The sequence below is a fragment of the Theobroma umbraticum genome, unplaced genomic scaffold (genome assembly GCF_002168275.2).
Source record: "Theobroma umbraticum cultivar Fairchild unplaced genomic scaffold, ASM216827v3 scaffold_86.0, whole genome shotgun sequence".
Classification (NCBI taxonomy): domain Eukaryota; kingdom Viridiplantae; phylum Streptophyta; class Magnoliopsida; order Malvales; family Malvaceae; genus Theobroma; species Theobroma umbraticum.
In genome coordinates, this window is record NW_018397263.1 from 6,545,250 (window position 1) to 6,565,256 (window position 20,007).

General features: G+C 30.2%; 1 protein-coding gene and 1 non-coding gene across 2 annotated transcripts; both read right to left on the reverse strand.

Moving 5' to 3' along the window:
• Positions 1-6,213: 6,213 nt before the first annotated feature.
• On the reverse strand, positions 6,214-6,308 carry LOC149526944 (small nucleolar RNA snoR8a). The gene has a single exon (XR_016351511.1). It is a non-coding gene; the product is annotated as a small nucleolar RNA snoR8a (small nucleolar RNA).
• Positions 6,309-8,948: 2,640 nt separating this feature from the next.
• On the reverse strand, positions 8,949-9,990 carry LOC110420788 (uncharacterized). Its single transcript, XM_021434155.2, has 2 exons — positions 9,474-9,990; positions 8,949-9,374 (listed from the first exon to the last, which is right to left on the reverse strand). Exons 1-2 carry the CDS (start codon positions 9,601-9,603, stop codon positions 9,115-9,117), a joined length of 390 nt encoding a protein of 129 aa, XP_021289830.1. The 5' UTR covers positions 9,604-9,990; the 3' UTR covers positions 8,949-9,114.
• Between the last annotated feature and the right edge of the window lie 10,017 nt (positions 9,991-20,007).

Below are 20,007 nucleotides of genomic sequence, written 5' to 3' on the forward strand. Positions count from 1 at the left end.
AGGTGAAATCAAAGTATGTCATTCCCCATACAAGATGACCTGGTGTCTCAAGTCCAAGGTCTAGTTGCACGACTATCACATGAGAATATTTTTCATAGACACTTGAGTGAAATATCAAATGGAGTTCTCATAGCAGGTCATGTTCAGTTAACTTATTCTTTAACAAGCACTTACATGTTATCTTCAAGTATCCCATATACTTCAATCCATGAGATCGATTGCTTACTTCTTAAATAAGGAGGCTTAACATGTACTAGTCTTTGAGCATTGTCAATACCCTGTCTTGACAATACAATGATCAGGAACAATTTTAGGAATATGGTTTTAATGCATAATGATCTCATAATTATAATAATTTTATAATTCTCTTGCAAGGCCTTTATATTCCATGGGCTTCATCCAATTAGTACTTAATAACTCCATATTATTGCACTAACATGAAGAAAAACCTCTATCACATAAAATTATGCGATTAAATATGCATTAATTATAATATATATTCCTTGATCAATCTAATTGGCTCAAGGGCATATACCAATAGATCCAAGAATACCTAGAGTAGTCATCAACTATCACAAAGCCATATGATTTGCCTTCTAAGCTAGTTGTGTTGATTGGACCAAATAAATCAATATGTAGCAATTCAAGAGGTCTAGAGTTTGAAATAATCTTCTTGGTTTTAAAAGATGTTCTAACTTGTTTACTTAGTTGACAAGCATCACAAATATGATCATTCTCAAATTTAGGTTTAGGCAATCCTATAACTAGATTTTTTCTCATCAATTTTGAGATGGTATGCATGCTCACATGTCCAAGTCTCCTATTCCATAACAAGCTATCATTTTCATCATTTACCATAAGACATGTTTCACAATTAAGCTCAAGATCTTCAAGAAATATAACATACATATTCTTGATTCTTTTTCCTACGAATGAAATTTTGTTGGTATTAATGTCTTTCACTTCACATTTAGATGAATCAAAACAAACTTAAAGCTTTTATCACACAATTGACTAATACTTACTAAATTGTGTTTTAAACCTTTAACAAGCAATACATGACTAATTTGAGCTTGAGAATTCTTACCAATAGTTCATATACCATGAATTCTACATTTTGAGTCACCCCTAAACTATACAGTACCTCTCTTTTCTTATTTAGCTGAGTAAACAACATTTTGTTTCCAATCATGTGTCTTGAGCAGCCACTGTTCATGTACCATAGTTGCTTTTCCTTCAGTTGAGTTCTTGTATATATGTCTTCTCGATTAGGCTTAACCTGTAAGATAGATTTTCAGTTTTTCTGAGCAAGTACCCATACCTTGATGGGTTCTTGAAGGTTAGCTGCTTCATAAGATCCTTTTGGAACCCAATCCTTTTTGTTTTCTGCGTGTTTCTCTTTTATAACAGTTATAAGATAGATAACCAAGTTTATCACAACATAACATCTAGGAGAGACATTATCAGAATTTTTCTTAAAGTATGTGTTTCTTCTTAATGTTTCTTTCCTCATACTCTTAAGAGTAGTATTTTCATCAATAACTTTTTGTAAAGCTTCAATTCCGTTTTTCAATTCTAATTTCAGAATTTTATAATCTGTTTTTGAATGTTCAAGTTCAGTTTGAAAAAAAAATTTGTTCAAAAACAAAGCAGAAATCATGTTTTATCTTTTCTAAATCATTCTTAAAAGATGAAGTCTTTCTTTTCAAAGCCTTATATTTTGATGCCAATTTTTCAAACTCATCATAAAGACCTTCATATTCTTCTTGAAGTTCATCAATAGAAATATCACAAGGAGCAAAACATACCTCAGATTCATCATCTCTTGCAATCAGACCTAAATTTGCTCTTTTTTCATTTTTTTCTTTTTCAACATATGAGCTTGAAACATCACTGTCAGACCAGGTTATGGCCACCATTGCGTTCTTTAATTTTTTTATTTTTCTTAAGAGTTTCTTCCTTAAGTAAAGGGCATTCTGACCAAAAGTGTCTAAGCTTCTTGCATTTGAAGCATATAACCTCTTCTTTCTTATTGGACTCATTTTTATTTCTGGTTTTTCATGAAGAACTTTGATCTCTTTTGTACCTTTTCTTAGCCAATCTCTTGTCTTTTTGTCCCATAAGTTTTCTGAATCTTCTTGTTGCCATAGCTAATTCTTTATCATCATCATAAGATAAATTATCCAATTCTTCTTCAAGAATGTTTACTTTTAAGGCAATACTTTTTTTTTTTTTTGCTTTTCTCATATTCTTTTTCCTCTTCTTTAAGCTCCATCTCATGAGTGAGAAGAGGCCCACAAATTTCATCAAGAGTGATGACATTTAAGTCCTTGACTTCACGAATAGTAGTTACTTTTGGTTTTTAAATTTTAAGTAGTATTCTAAGAAGTCTTTTGACAATCTCATGTTTAGAAATTGGTTTGCCTAGCTAACTAAGTTTATTGGTGATGCTAGTGAATCTATCAAGCATGCTATTGATATCTTTACCAGGTTCCATCTTAAACATCTCATAGTTGTGAGTTAGGAGAGCTATTTTGGACTTCTTAACTTAAGAAGTCCCTTTATGGATAATCCTAAGTTTGTCTCACACTTATTTAGCTGTGTTACAACTTGAAACTTTGTTAAACTCAGTGGGTGTTAAGGCACAAAGTAGAGTATTTATTGCCTTGAAGTTATCTGAACCTTTTTGGTTTCAACTTCAATCCATTTAACCCTTGGCTTAGGAATCATTTCATTTGTCACTACATTTATGGTCGAGGGAATGAAGGGTCCATCAGTGATGACATCTCACATTTCATAGTCTATTATCCTTATATAGATTGACATTCTAGTACTTCAATAAGGGTAGTTCGATCCATCAAACAAAGATGATCTGTTTGTGGACTGTCCCTCAGCAACTATAGATTTTTGAAGAGCCATTTGGATCTCTCTTAGGATGTTAAGCCTTAATAATGATGGATCTGACTCTGATACCACTTGTTGGTCCCAAATAAATGTGCTAGGATGAGGGTAGATAGCACCTTTCGGCTTTCACTAAACTTAATTTCAAATTGGAAGCAAGTAAAAAGTCTATGATGAGAAGTTCAATGCAAGATGCAAGAATGATTTAACAAGAAATGAAAATGAAAGATAAAACAAAGCAGACAACGCACAAAGATTTATAGTGGTTCGATCAAAGACCTACATCCACTACCTTGATTGTTCAACTAAGGATTTTTCAAATTAAAACACTATAAATGGTGGAATTCCCAAGCTTCCACAAAGCTTTTACAATGGCTTTTCACAAGCTCAGGCACAACCTTTAACAATGGTTTTTCTAGGGATCAACCAAAACCCAAAACTAACTTTTCCTAAGCTAAGTTAAAACCTATACACTTAATCAAGCTAACCCAAGCTTGATTAATCCCTTTAGGGTGACTTGCACACTATAAGTAATTAAGGAGAATAAAAATAAAGAAGTACCTATGATCACTAATTTGATCTAAATGGTACAAAGTGAAGTGCTTAATTCTATTACAAGAATTGGAGTGAAATACAAAAAGTATGGAAAGAGTTTTCGCTTATTTTCAGCTTTTTTTAATTTTGGAAGCCTTAAAAAACTGATTCATAGTCATTGGGAGTGCCTTATATACTTGAAAAATCAATTCTGATGGGTGTTAGACAGATTCAGATCGTTGGAAATAGTTTGGAGACAGTTTCAGCTGTTAATCTTTCTTCTAGCATTCAAATTCAAATTTTTAGTTAAAATGCTCTTAGTTGACTAACATGTTTCATAGTTGTTGGGAGTACTTTATATACTTGAAAAATCAACTCTGATGGATGTTAGACAGTTTCAAACCGTTGAAAATAGTTTGGAGATAGTTTTATCCGTTATCTATCTTCCAGCGTTCAAATTCAAATTTTCAGACATAATGCTTTTAGTCAACTAACATGCTTCTTAGTCAATTAAGTCGTTTTTGTCTTTTGATCTCAACTTCTAACAGTGAGCTCTTAGTCGACTAATAAAGCTTCTTAGTCGATTAAGTCGTCTCTGTCTCTGAACCCACCAGCTTCACTTTTGAATTTTATCTAACTCCCTTGATTATTCGACTAAGAGGCTTCTGTTTTATTGCTCAATTGTAGCTCCTTATTCTTATGAGTTTTGATAGTTGCTTTGAATGATTAATATATTATTTAACATACATTTTTGTCTTGCACACTCAAGTAGAAGAGTTAGACATAAATAAATGAGAATATTTTATTATCATCAAAAACTAATGGAGCCAACATTTGGGAAGTATTCTCAATAAAAGGATTTCATTTGACATTTTATTGAGGTTTATATCATGTATTTCATAATCGCATCACGTGCACATTATACAAATAAACCCAGTAATGGACTTTAGGTCATGCATAAAACCAAAAATAAAAAAACCAAACAATAAATTATGATTAAGGGAAATAGGATAAAAATCAAGAATCAAGGTTAAGTAAGGGTAACACATGATTAATTGGTATCGTTCTTTAAATGGGCGTTATGGGGGTGGTAAAACCTTCTCCGCGCATAACTATACTTTCAGCCCCAAATACTGCTTTGTAGACCAAAACTTATTTCATTAAAATGAACTTAAGTTAGGCTTAAGTAACGTTTTAAAGAATAGACTAAACTAGGTGGCCAATCACATTACAGTAAGAAAGATTGGCGACGATCACATTTCACGTCGAGCAGTCCAGTTCTTGAACCCGCACATTATGAGAATTCCTTAAGTGATGTTGCATAAAGCAAACTGTAAATTACAAATTCTAGAGTCATCTAACTAAGAGAATTACCTGTTCTAGGTTTCTCAAATTTGATGTGCATGGTTCATGTAGAACATCGTTGATGCAATTGTTGGTGTTAGTAACTCAAGCAACCAAGCCACTATCAGGTTATTACACCAGGTCCAAGGAACAAACAACTCATTAGTTGACTTAGGTTCCTTAATTGTTCTGTCCATAAAACTTGATTTATTTCGAATGGACAATCCCAATAAGAATGACTTACTCCAAGAGGGGTAATTCATAGAAGTCAATTTGTGATTGGTCAAAATACCCACCAATTCCTTGTACCTTTGTATTTTGTTTAATTTAGTCTTTGTACTCAAAATTATCAAGGCAATTTAGTTCTTTGATTTAGGAAATTGCTTCAATTTAATCACTCCCCCTAACGGCATCCAATTTTGTCAATAAAGAAGATGACGTCAGTACTGACATGGTGCTGATATGGCACATTTTAATCACGTGGCATGCCACGTGGCACCGACGTGATGACGTGTAGTGCCACGTGGCTCTAATGTAATGGTGTGGCAATGACATGTTGATGTGTCAATGTCATATGGTAGATCAAAAAATTTTTCAAAAAAAATTATATGTCACGTCATAAGGACTAAATTGAACAAAAGTATACAGTACATTAATTAAAGCGAACCAAATTGAGATATTAAGGGATTAAATTAAATAAAATTTTAAAAAACAAATATTTAAATAGATTATAGATATACTTATTAATAAGCTAAATATTTAAATATAAAAGATTTATGGTATTAAAAGATATATATAAATATTTTCTTATTTGATTATTTGATTCTAGAATATGTACATTAAAGTTTTTTTTTCAAAAATTATGTTTGAATTATCCTTGTATGGAAAAAATTTTGAAAAAAATTTTATAGCTAAAGCCAAATGTAGACAAATAACTTAAAGATAAAAAAGAAGATGAATAACTTACATTATGTTGAAATAAAGTAATATAAAAGGACTAAATAAATTCTTTCTTTTCAATTTATTACAGTATAAAAATTTGAAATTTATTTAACTTCATTTTTAACTTGAGTTGATATCAAATTAGTAAAATAGATTTATTTAGTTACAACTTTCACAATTTATAAATACCCATTTTTTTGAAATTATTTAACCCTTACTTATTTTACCTTTTATTTAAATTCACTCAATGTCTCTTATAAAACAATTTTATTTAAGTTCAAATACCATAATCAAATTCTTTTAAATTTAAATTTAAATTATTAATTTTAATCTAAAAATACTAAATAAAATAGTACAAATATTTGCAATTATATTTAACTTTATCAGCCATACATGCAGTCTTTAATCAAGAAAATTTCAATATAAAATATATAACTTAAAATATTAAATAAAAGAAAAATATAAAAAATAAATAAAAAATTAAAAGGGTGGAGTAGCTTAGATTTTATGGGTGTAATAAAAGGTTTCTCATGCCCAAATTAAACAAGTCAAAATGAGGAATTACTTTTATAATTATCGATATCTCCATATCTCTTTTCTTCATTTTTTTTAAAAAACTAAATCAACTTATTTTACTAATTTGAGTTCAACTTAAGTTAAAAATTAAGTCAAATAAATTTCAAATTTTTATGATATTATAAATAAAAGAAAAAAAGAATTTATTTAGACTTTTTATATTATTTTTTCCAACATAATGCAATTTATTCATTTAAATTTAGCTTTAGATATGAAATTTTTTTCATAGAAGGAGAATTTAAACTTAATTTTTGCAAAGAACATAAATTAATGTACATAGTTTACAAGCACCTAAGCATTTGGCTCATTGGTTGGTGCATGATTTCCCTACTTAAAGAGTAGGGTTCAAATCCCCCTCTCCCAATTTTAAAAAAATTTAAATATTTTAAAATCAAATAATCAAGTAAGAATATATATATATATATTAAAACCATAAATCTTTTGCACTTAAATATTTTACTTATTAATAAATATATCTATCATCTATTTAAATATTTATATTTTGTAAATATTTTTTCAATTTAGTTCCTCATTATCTTAATTTTATTCAATTTAATCCATATGATATATATTTTTGTACAATTTAGTCTCTATGACGTGACACATATTTTATCTTGTAAATTTTTTTTGATTTGCCACATGGCACCGATACATCAACATGTCAGTGCCACGCCATCATTTTAGTGCCATGTGACATTGTCAGGTCATCACGTTGGTGCCACATGAAATGCCATGTTATCAAAATGTGTCACATCAGCATTGATGTCATTCATTTTAATAGAAAAATTAGATGCCATTGGGGGAGAGACTAAATTGAAGTAATTTTCAAAATCAAAGAACTAAATTGTTTTGATTTTCAGTACAAAGACTAAATTGAACAAAATACATGGATATAAGGATTTGATGAGTATTTTAACCATTTAAGATTTGTCATTATGAATCTTAAAGTATATATTTGTGTTTCCTTTAACAATATAACTTGTTTCAAATAAAATTTAGGGAATGTTTCTTGGGTTTCTCAAGATGTCGTGAAAATAAGGAGTATGTGTGTAGGTGAGAAAAGAATGTTAGCTAAATATATCATTACGTTGCATCTCAAATAAGGTTCTGTGGTGTACGATTGAAAAGTCTTTTCGAGAAAGGTTTACAATTTTTTCCCCTATTTTGAAAGGGGAAAAACTTTTACAAATGTAAAATTTGTCAACTAAAAAAATTGTATTGACTAACATAAAATGTCTTATGCTAGAGAATGTCGTAAAATATTTTTCATTTACCTTCTCCTATCCTTGAGATCAATCTTATTTGCAAAATTTTTCCTTCGCTGCCTTGACAGATTAATCCCACAAAGTAATAAAATAATAAAATATCACTATTTTCCTTTTTTTTCATCTCTTTATTTATTCTTTTTCCCAACAAAGCATCATTAATAATTTTTATTTCATAGAGATGATATCACTATTATTATTTTTACTAAGATACTACAATCTTTAATATAATACAAAATAATTAAAGCCAACTAAAGAAAAAAATTTATATAACATAGGAAATAAGTTTTTCATAAATAAAAATCTTTCCTTTCCTTTAATTTCTAATTTATGATTTATTAACTTAACAAATTAACTAGTATACGAGGAGAAATAAATAACTAAAAAAAGGTTAAATTATATTTATATGTATAATATTGTAAATGTTGAAAAAATATTTTGGATGTATTGTACAATTGATGAATGTTATAGTAAAAAATTACTAAAAGTAGGTTATGGTCGAAAATAATTTTTACAAGAATGATCCAAACAATTGAAAATATTTTTGATAGGTCATTTAAGTAACAAAAAATATTAAATTTTATAGTAAAATATTTTATTAAGGAAACGAACTTAGCAAATTTTTGTCAAAGTCCAAATTAAAAGTCATCAAGTTTCTCTATGGGCTTGCCCTCAGTACAGCGTGTTTCCCAAGAATAATTATGTCAGTTTGGTAGGCTTACGAGAATCAAACAAATCAATATTCTTTATTATTTCTCATTTCCCTAGTGACTTGATTTTTCTCATATGGAAAGATAATGCTGTCTTCATTAAATTCCAGAGAATTGAAGGGTCATCACTTAATCATCAATTTGTCTTCGTCAAGTGGCTTGTGACGGCAGGCAGGCAGGCAGCCTTTTTATGTGAAAGATCGTATTGCCTTGTGCAATCAACATAGAGATGGTTGGAATTATAATTAAGTAATTGTAAAATGTAAATATTCTAACACCCATGTCAACTTCATCAGTTAAATTTCAAATGTTGGAATCCCAATTCACCCTTTGTCTGTATAACAAGGATCTGCTGCATTTTTTTTTTCTCTCTTTGAAAAGAAAAGATTCCATTCCAGGCCAGGCCCTAACACAGCAGTAAATAATGACAAATAAGTCGAATATTTTTTCTTTTCAAAACTAAAAAATAATAAAATTAGTAGTAACTTTTTCCATACGTCAAGAAGACTTAAACGCAGCAAATGCTTACTTGTTGGAAATTAAATAACTTCAATGGAAAGTTCGTGCATCTTCTTGAGACTCAATATTATTCAATGTACCAAAGTTGATATTTTAGTCAAAGAAACAATAGAATTTCCATCAAATCTCAAACCAAAGATTAAGATTCAAACCAAAACCATTTTTTTTTATTGGGATGAATTCTCCGTATGATACAAAGCAAGCATGAGCACACCAAATTAAGAAACGAAAAACAGCCTATTGAAGATGTACAAATGGAAAAGAACTTCCCCCTTCCCTATTTCCTAGACAAAATCAAAACTTTGGGTTATGAAAAAAGAATGCTACAGGAAGTTGGAAGCATCATGAGTTTTAAGGGTTTTATATTCAAGAATCCCTTTATACAAAACCTGCCTATTGAGAGGCATGATATCATCCATTTCCAGGAGCTGATGCTGATGATCATCATCATCACCATCACCAACTTTAGTTTGCTTTGCCAGGCTACTACGATTCCTCTTCCTGTATTCTTTGTTATTAGATGATGGTTCCATCACATCATCAGCAAAACGAACCCTTTTCTTCACTTGACATTTTGCACTTCCTACAATACAAAAAACAAGGCCCTGTGAAACATACTTGACATATATAATATTACAAAAGAGAAACATCAAGATTAATATATGGTCTGTAATAATATTACCACCCAATTCAGATTCAATCTTCTTCATGAACTCAGAGAGGAGACGCTTATGGACTTCACGAGCAATGAAGACTACACTTCCTGAAACTGCAAAGACTGCCATGAACCCTGCTCCTACGGACCCTTCCATTTTTTGCTCTCTTTCTTTCTTTCTTTTCCTCCCCTTCCTATATCTTTCCTTCCACCCTAAGCAAAAGAGACACTAAAAAACAACAAAAACTTATTCCTCTACGATCTGCAAGCATGTGTAGAATGACAAAATGGATAAGCCAAGAAATGAGAGGGAAAGAGAAGAAGCATTTTCTTGGACCCAAGACAGAGACGATGAAGAATGAGTTGTTGATGGGATTGGTTTCTTATATGTTGCAAAAGGAAGGAAGGGAGAAAAAAATGAGTTTTAAAAACGGACGGTGCAAACAAGGGAAATTGCACTTTTTCCTTCAATCACCCATCAATTTCCTCCCGATTTCATCCCACTGTTTGGAATTTTTGGTTTCTCCACTTTTGGGTATTTTTAGATTTTCCAAAACAACAAGATTGCGGCTGAAAAGTTAAGGTAACTAACTCCCATTTTTCATATCTTGGTGTGTCTAAAAGTCTAATGGCATACACATCTTTTACAAACAAGATTTTGACAAAGAGGATGCCTTCACTTTTGTTAAGTTTGTACATAATATTAAACATTCTGATTCACTTGGATCTAATAAGATTTTTTTACCTTTTATAACTCCTCAACATTACTCACCATTAGATAAGAGCATTTTGTACCATAAAATAAGGTAAAATATCTAAGATAAAATTTTGGTAATATATTCATAATACATGTAATGATTACTGAGAGATATAATTTGGTGGAACTTTTTGCAGAAATTATTAGCCTGGCAATTGTTAACTAAATATATGCCACGTCTAGATTTATCAAATTATTAAGTATAATAAGATTGATCTATTTAATAATTTTTGTTATTATACTTAAAAAAGCTTTTGAACTTTTCAAAAAAAATTTAAATAAACTCTTATTCTTTTATTATTTTTAATAAAATTTTATATTTTTATTTTGAGTCAAATAAATTTTTATAATTAATGATTGATTAATTGTTATTAATTAAAACATCATTTATCATTTTATATTCATATAACGCTGATATGACACTAACGTAAAGGGTAAAAATATGTTTTGATTAACAACAATTAGTCAACAATTAATTATAAAAATATATTTAATTTAAAATAAAAATTATTTAAAAAAGTTTTAAATATTATGCTATAATTTTTTTTTTTAAGTGCGGAAGGGATTTGGTTTCTTCAAACCATAATAAAGGGTTTTACCCCAAAATTTTGACCAAAAATGCTTTTCATTTAGAAAACGTAATTTTAATAATAAAAGCATGAAAAAGGAAAAAGTTCTGTGTGAGGGCAAAAAAGTCATATAGAAAACATTTCTTTTTTTTTATCTGTAAATTAATATTTCGGAATCTTGGAAGTGCAATGTCCGATTCTTGAAACCGTTCCAACAGCCAACAACCTTCTGAATCATGACGTGGCATTTTGACTGTTTCAGATGGCTGATACGTTATTGGTAGGCGGATAGCTTCCGTCAAAACACAAAAGACAGAGACAACCATCTTTTTAACCTCAGCCCAGCCCCTTCCACGTATGTGTTTTTTATTAGTATACACTTTGTAATTATCAAAACTTTAAATCTTATGTAAACATAAATTTTGAAATAAATGTAAAAATCTATATATACATATATCATATCATATAATTTTTGTTTTACAATGCTAAAAAGAAAAAATAAATAACGAAACCGAAACAGCAAACAGCAAACAAAGTGGATCCATATGATAAAACACAACAAATTAGAGGACAAACATTACATAATTAAGAATCGCAGATTTCATTTTCAACCCATAAATAAATTACAGCCAGAGATTATAGCAAAGAAGAAGCTATTTTTATAAGGAAGCCAAAGCCCAAGAATCAGGAAGTGAAGAAGAAGATGGGGTGCAGAAATAGGTGAAGAAGCTTGAAGCAGGCACAGGATAAGGAGACGAACACCACCCCGTACACGATCCTCAGCCCCATTTTTCTTTCTCTGGATCTGAGATCTGCTTCCCTTCCAAATTCACGATCAAGCGAGAGAGAGTATAAATGACAGCCAGTGGATAAGGGAGTGCACTTTGCTTTTGGGAATCGTTTTGGCAATGCTTGCAATCTGGGGAATGCGTGTTTAGTTTGTAGAAGCGATTGAAGGAGCCACGTGGGTAACTTGATTGGAATGTTACGTGTGCGCCTTTGCCTCGCTGCACCTCGTTTGGTTAATGCTCATGCCATGGCTCAACCAAAGCCTGGTTTTTCCTATTTCTGCATGTTTTTTCAGTTATTTATTTTTGGTTTTCCCGCGACTTACACAGATAAGTAAATAGATATAATATTTTTAAAAAATTTAAATAAATTCTTTTTATGATATTCAATCAAACTCTTATACTAAATAAGTTTTCATTAATGATGGTTAATTAATTATCGTTTGTCATTTTATCTGGTATAATGCTATATAGCATTTTAACATGTCATAGTAGATAATCTATAATATTATAACAAGGGTAGAGGGTAAGGCAACAATGAGAGACTGTGTGTCACGGGCTTGGAACTTTAGCCAAGTTTCGTACGACACTTTAGTTTCGCGTTTGTAAGACTAAGTAAGTCTAAATGAGGTTTTTTGATGAACGATTTAGAAACATAAAATAAATAAATATGAAAACATATATTGAGAGAATAAATAAGTATTATTACTCCAATGAGAGAAAAACAAAGTACCTAAGATCTAAGCACAAAATAAATTACTTAATTCGACAAACTTGATTTGATTGCTTTATAATGACTTTTAAAGGTACTATTTATAATAGCCTAGTTAACCTAAACTTGGTGTGTAAGTAAAAATAAATATGAAAGTATCTAACCCAAACTTCCTTGGAGTACAAGAAAAGTTAAATCCTAAAACTATGCCTCCTTGATGAGCAAGTAACCAACAAGGAAACCTTTATTTTTGGCACGTATTCTAGCTACCCTAGAATACTTTGCTTGGTTGCCAAGGCGACAGTTGATAAACCTCTGCATGTGGACTGGCTCGGCAGTCCATATGGGCTGGACTAGTAGCGGATTTGTGTATCGTAATATTCTTCTTTATTTGATTTAGGCAACGCCCTCATTGCCTCGTGGTCTCTTTCCACCACAAGTCTTCATTAGGGTCCCCATAAGCATCGTTGGTGATGGGTTTGGCTATGGACGGCATGCTCAAAATACGCAACGGAAAGAAAATTAAAACTTTATTATTAAACAACCAAAACATGCCTCCACCCATGAATCACCTCGATGATATTTAACAAATAAAAGCACAAAATAAATTATTATTCAGAAAATTACCTTGCCAACTAATTTCGTAATCATAATGGCACTTCTCGAAGCAATCCTGCAAACACCATAAGGAGTAAAAACCCTAACCAATCAAGTGCTTGGCCTCCAATGATAGTACACACGATTGCACTTGAGCCTTCAACAAAAAAAGGAGTTTTTAACTATACTTAATGTTACCAAAAAAGACAACAATTGTCTTTCTCTTCTTTTTCACAATCTTAGCTAAACCTCTCTTGAAAATTACTTCATAAGCAATTTTCTCTTTCACACAACGAGAGTGGTGGCAAAGAGAGAAAACGCTTTTCCATTTTTCTGACAAAAACTAAGTTTTCTTTAATTGTGAAAAACTCTCATGTGGAAAATAATTAAAATGTGACCTATGTAGCTAGGTTAAAATAACTTCAATTTTGCAATTAAACCCTCAATATTATAACACATTATAATATCAAGCCCATTACTTAATTAAACTCTTTCAATTAAGTCATTGGAAATTAAAATCAAAATTAATTTTCTTTATATTTTGCAATCAAGGCCTTATAATTATAACTATTTATAATTATGACTAAAACTCAATTAAACTCTTTAAATTACATTTATAGAAGTTAATTACCTAGCATGTGATTTAAGTCTAACTTATATCATCATTCTACCAATTTAATTCAAACGCAATCATTGTGTGTGACCTAGTAGGTTCTTATTAATGACTTAATTGATTAATATAAATTTCAATCAATTGATTTATTTTCAATTCCATAGACCAAGATTGGCATCTAGCAATGTGTCATGGCCACCTAATTGTTAAGAGAGTCAAAGGGTTTTTTCATAATCTTTCATTGTACAGTCTATCAATGTAATTGATTCCCTCATCATATATCCCAAAGATGATAAAAACTGATACAGTGCCTACTCTTATTGATCTTTATATTCATTAATGCAGTTATAGCATTAGCTTTATAAAGAGTTATGAACCATTTTTCATAATCTTTATGTAACCTTGGCCAAGAATTTCAATAAGCTAATGTTAACCAAGAATTGATAGGATATGTCATCTAAAACACTTAAGGTGATGATTCCTATCTTGATCACTCATTTACCTTCACATGCTTCATCCTATACCCAAAAGCATCTTATTTTGACATCCTTGGTTAGGCACCCGTAGGGATAAAATCAAAGTATAGCACTCTGCACATAAGACAATTAGTGTCTCAAGTCTATGGAGTATTTACACCACTGACACATGAGAAGTGTTATATAGACACTAAAGTGTATTACCATATGCACTTCTCATGGTGGGTATGTTCAGTGAACTTGCTTTCTTAGGCAAACACCTATATTCTAGTTTTAAGTATCTCTATACTTCAATATATGAGATCGATTGTTTACTTCCAAAGTAAGGAACATACAATATATTAGTCTCTAAGCATCATTGATGTCTAGTCTCAATGATACATTGACTAGGAGCATTTTGAGATTATGCTTTGATGCATAAGGATCTAATAGCTGCAACCCTTTATATTTCCCTTGTAAGACATATTAATCTCATGGACTTCATCAAGTTTAACTTATAACTCATTATAATTGATGTTTTATTGATGAAGGAAAACCTCTAATCATTCAACATGAATGCTATTGTTGCATGATTGGAATCAAACCTTAACCAATCCTAATTAGCTGCAGGGCTTATCCCAACATCTCCCACTAGCACAAAGCCAATTGCTACCTCATCGTATATGGATTCAATCCATCTAGCAATTGTGGCTCCATGTAAACTTGCTTTTGCTCTTCAATGTGGTTAATTGCTTTTATCTATCTTCATGATGTCCATGTATCACATCATGTCATATTAATATATCTAGATCCAATGAGACCTAGGTTCTACTAGTATAGCTCAATTGTTACATTAATAATGTTCAAAATCCTTTATTATTTCCATGGACTAACGATCTAAGTATCTTCCTATTAGAGCCCTTTTTAATAGGATGTATATGACTTTAATTATATACATATACATAGTCCTTTTTCTTTTTTTAGAACCATTCCAACTAGAATATGTTGTATGCATCATATGCATTTGTCACTTTTTATTGTGCCATCCACCCTTTTTAAATTTTGGCACTTTTTTTGCATACACACTGCATCCCATGTAATTGTATCATCAAAGAATTGTATTCACTCCTACTAACCTCCTTATGTATATGAGATAAGTACACTTGTATATTTTATTAAATCCCATTTAATAGAACATAATGTATAACTCCAACGAAAACATATTTAGTAGTTCATCTCATATGAATAATACATCTCCAATGTATCCTACTAAATCCATTAGAGTTCCTATACATATGATTATGCATCTCTATACAAAATCTTAAGAGTTAGATTCCAATGTAATCATGTAACACTTAAAAAACTCTTTTCTTAGTGTTATCATGCTCTCATTAAATCCAAGATCCTTTATGAGAGTAATATTTGAACTCTTTTGAATTTTTCGTGATGTTACATACATGCATCTCAATATATGGTTGGAATCATATTGCTTTGGAATAATATAATTGGCTACATATATATTGGAGAGATATGGAACAAATCATATCACTATATGAATTTGCTTTCTTCTTTGAACAAGCATCTCTATGTTCTATTTTTAAGAAAGTTCCATTTCACATGTATCTACATTCATCTTTTGAATGACTAATTAATAAGTAAGAGTAATCTTCATTAAGATCATATCTTAATAAGAGTACTTCAAACTCTATAGCTCATATGATCTTATATTCAAATTCTTTGAACATTTCAAGATTTCAAATTTTATTTCTTTAAGTATAAATGACAAAATCTCAATTTGGTCTTGTGCAAACTTAATGAATTAAAAACATTTTCCATAAAATTTTATATTTAATGGTTCATGCACATCTATATGTATAAGACGTTTTAAACATACCAAGTCATTCACTTTTGCACAAAAATTGATTTGGTCATATAAGAATTACTAGCTCCTTTATGATTCCCAATCAAAAGGATCTAAGTATCTTCATACTGTAATTCTTACTTCAATGACCAAGATTTAAATGCCATATAATTGAGATCAAAGCAATCATTTTTCTTGAAATTTATATTGAGCATTGACTTACTACTATTGTTTTACGTTTTATGTCATTACTTAAATGCATTCAACATCTAGTATTGAATACTTATGATGCTAATACAACAATAGTAACTTCTCACTTAATCATAAACTTTGGCAAAGTAGAAGCTTCTATAAACTTCTTCTTCTTTAGCTCTGTAACCGAAACATTTTTTTTCAGTCCCTCCTTTGTCCATCTTTACCATAAAGATGTTTAAGAACATTTTCAGTTAGTGCCATTATCATGGTTGTCTTCCCAATTCATAATTAAGACAATGTAAATTCCATCTCATGGAAGCTCACTCCTAATTATGAATTGTATTCGATAGAGATTGTGGAACGAACAACTTTTTGCTTGAGAACATTTCTCGAGTCGTAGAACCTTTAAAAAAGGTTTAGTCTAGTAAGTTTGATTTGCATCCAAGATGCACCATAGTGATAGATTATTAGTCATGTATATAAATTATGTCTAAATAGATAAAATAAAGTAATAAGTAAATATCATGCATAAACTATTTAAAATAAGGTTTTAAAATTTTAAATAGTTCTCCTATTATTTTCTACAAGATGATAACCCTCCGTATCACCTAGTAAGATCTCTAGTCGGATTCTCTTAGTGGGCTAGGATCCCATCCATCTAGTCATGGCCTCGAGTGTGCTCAACAAACCATGATAGGTGGATTGGGTAGGTAACTAAGCTTACCAATTGTATCTCTATACAACTCCTAGATCAGCTAGATAACAACACATTGCCTAAACATAGCATATATGTTTCTCCTAGCCTTTGCCTTGAGTTTTATAAGAATCAAGTTTCCAAGCATCTAGATTTTATGAAATTAGTTGAATAAAACCAACCAATAACTCAAACATACTCGTGCAAAAGTGTGATCTTGACTGTGCTCAACAAGTCTTCGATTAAAAGAGCAACCAGGTTATCTTGCTATATGGTGGAAGGCAACTTGCTCATGCATGGCATGTGACTCAATATATAATGAGGGATTTTGTTTTCGCCTTTATTAAGGTCTCATCTTTGCATGCATAGCATTTATTAAATCACATAAAATAGATTTATCTCTTGCATACTACTTTGTGTTGTATAGCATTTATTAAATAGTATAAAATAAATCTATCACATGCAAACTACTTTGGATGATTATGGATTTTAACTATACTAATTTCCTTGAACCATCAAAGGAAACTAGCTTGGTCAAACCTAGGGGATTTCATATAAGAATCTTCAAAATTTGCTTGTAATCTCCCTGTCCTTCTTGGCACCTTGGATCTCCATCAACAGTTTTTCCAAAATTCAATTCCCAATCTATCTTAAATCTAATTACATTTGAATGTAGAAACCTCAGGTTACATTTTAGGGGAGTAAGATAAGGAATGAATTTTATAAACTGAGATAAAGAGATAAGGCAGGACACGTAGGCTTTATTTAAAAAATACCAAGAATATACATTCAACCATAGCATAATCATATTTGGCCTAAGTCCATAATCATCCACATATATTCATCAATATGAATAAAATTTAAAGACATGTCTCATTCAAATTGTTAATCATATGAGGTATTTGATATTAGCAATTTTCAACATTTAAATTTGGCCAATTTCAAATTTTCTAATAACCATTTAATTCTATATTAATGGAAACTTCTTTCATATATGGTAAGTATTACTAATCAAAATTAGTAATTCATCCATTCCTATTTTTCTTAGGATTAGAATTAAATTTTTATTATAAATTACAAATTAAAATAATTTTAATTTGTGTTCCTAAACATTTTACACAACCTATTATTAATCTCATTTAATTAAAGATGAATATCTATTATTGCCTATTTTTATTAAGAAATATCTTAGACAATTTAATCTTTAAATTTAATGTCAAATTAGAATTACCTTCTTGTAAGAAGTCAATTCAAAACACAATTTGTCCATAAATATTTAGACTCCTACTACTACTACTAGGAATCTAATTCCTAAATTAATGTTGTCTTAAATTATTTAAATTTTGACACCCTTAAATTAAGGAATCACATTCTATAATTTATTAAATAAGTTATCAATCTTTATGAAACATATTCCATAAATATTTAATTGGATAATGAAGATATTTTAACTTCCATAATTTTAGAAATTACATTTCTTTATTGGTGGATGTTAATGCATCATCTTTGACATCCTTAATTTTAGGAATCATATTTCTTAAATTAAATGTTTCAAAAATTAGCATAATTATAGAACTAATTCCGTAACTTATCCTTAGTCAATTAACTAATTTAATTGATCATTTATTGGTGTAAAATTTGGACAAATACTATGTCATAACCAAGGCTGTGTCCTACTACAGATAAACGCAGACATGTCCTAATTACATGGTATTATGGTGGTGTATATTTAGTAATTTAATTCTAATAAAATTTAACTTGATAGATAATGAAGCTATTCCCGAATAAATTTTGAAGATTTTAGGAGATGATTTGACAATTCAAAAAATTCAAATACCATGACCTTTATCTGTAGGTGGTAGAATTGGTTTTTGAGTCGTCTTGAAATTCTTTGTGACTAAAACTTAAGAATTTAATTCCTAATAAAATTTATCTTAACAGATGACTCATGGAGCTATCCCATAATATCTTTTCAGGATTTTAGGAGATGTTTTTTGCTGTCAAAAAAATTCAAAACAATGACCTTTATCTGGAGAGGTAGTTTCAGTTGTCTTTCTTTCGAAGCTATTGGTGGTATAAAATCAGGAATTTAATTCCCAATTAAATTTTCCTTGATAGAAAACTTATGTAACAATTCATAGTAAATTTTCAAGATTTTAGAAAATGTTTTTGAGTGTCAAAAGAATTTAAAACTGTGGTTTGTTGCTGCAGAGACAACAACGGTTTTGACTCCACCAACTCAAGTTTTATGAAGGCTTAATTCTAGGAATTTAAATCTTTAACATTCTTGGAAACAATTTGGATAATTTATGGAACCTTTCCATAAAAAAATTCCTCACCCAATTGGTGCAACTAGTTACACAAATTTAGGCCTTTCTTGGTTGCCAAGCCACACAAAATCGTGACCGTCACTATTACAAACAGCAGCTGTTTCAACCATGTTTTGGTAGATTACCTTTACCATTAGCCACACATAATCACCCATCTTGGAACATTTCCAATGTGTATTGATCCCTTAATTTTTCAGCATTTTATGAAGTACTTAAATCTCACTTTATAGCTGAAAATGGACCAATACCATGGCTGAATGGAATCAAATTCTGCCATTTAAATCACATCATAATATCATGAGATTGAATCTTTATTTGCTAAATTGATTTGTGTATCTCATGCAGTTGTTAATCTGTAATAATTTTGACATTAAAATGAGATTAATATTATTACAAATAAATTTTAAAATTTACAATTAAAATCTATCTAGAAATCAAAACAACTAGAACAAATTTTAAAACTTTAAAACCTACTACTTTGTGTAGAACAAAACCTAAACACCTTATATTCCTTTTCAACAAGGCATTAATAACAATAGATATAAAAATGTGTTAAAATCAAACCTAGGAAGGCTATGATACTATTGATGGGTTATGTTATGGACAACATGCTCAAAATACGCAGCAAAAAAAAATTAAAACTTTATAACTAAACACCAAAACATGCCTCCACCCATGAATCACCTTGGTGATATTTAACACATAAAAACACAAAATAAATTATTATTCAAAAAGTTACCTTGCCAACTAATTTTGTAATCACAATGGCACTTTCCGAAGCAATCTCTCAAACACCACGAGGAGCAAAAACCCTAGTCAATCAAGTGCTTGGCCTTCAGTGGTAGTACACATGATTGCACCTAAACATTTAACAGATGAGGGAGTTTTTAACTATACTTTGAGCTAACAAAGAGAACAACAGTTGTCCTTTTCTTATTTTTTACAATCTTAGACGAAGCTCTCTTGAAAATTGCTTCATAAGCAATTTTC

Excerpts from the sequence above, each read along its gene's own strand:
- LOC110420788 (XM_021434155.2), bottom strand. The coding sequence starts at position 9,603 with ATGGAAGGGTCCGTAGGAGCAGGGTTCATGGCAGTCTTTGCAGTTTCA. Across the intron at positions 9,375-9,473 it reads GATTGAATCTGAATTGGGTG|GAAGTGCAAAATGTCAAGTG; the intron begins GTAATATTATTA and ends TTTGTATTGTAG.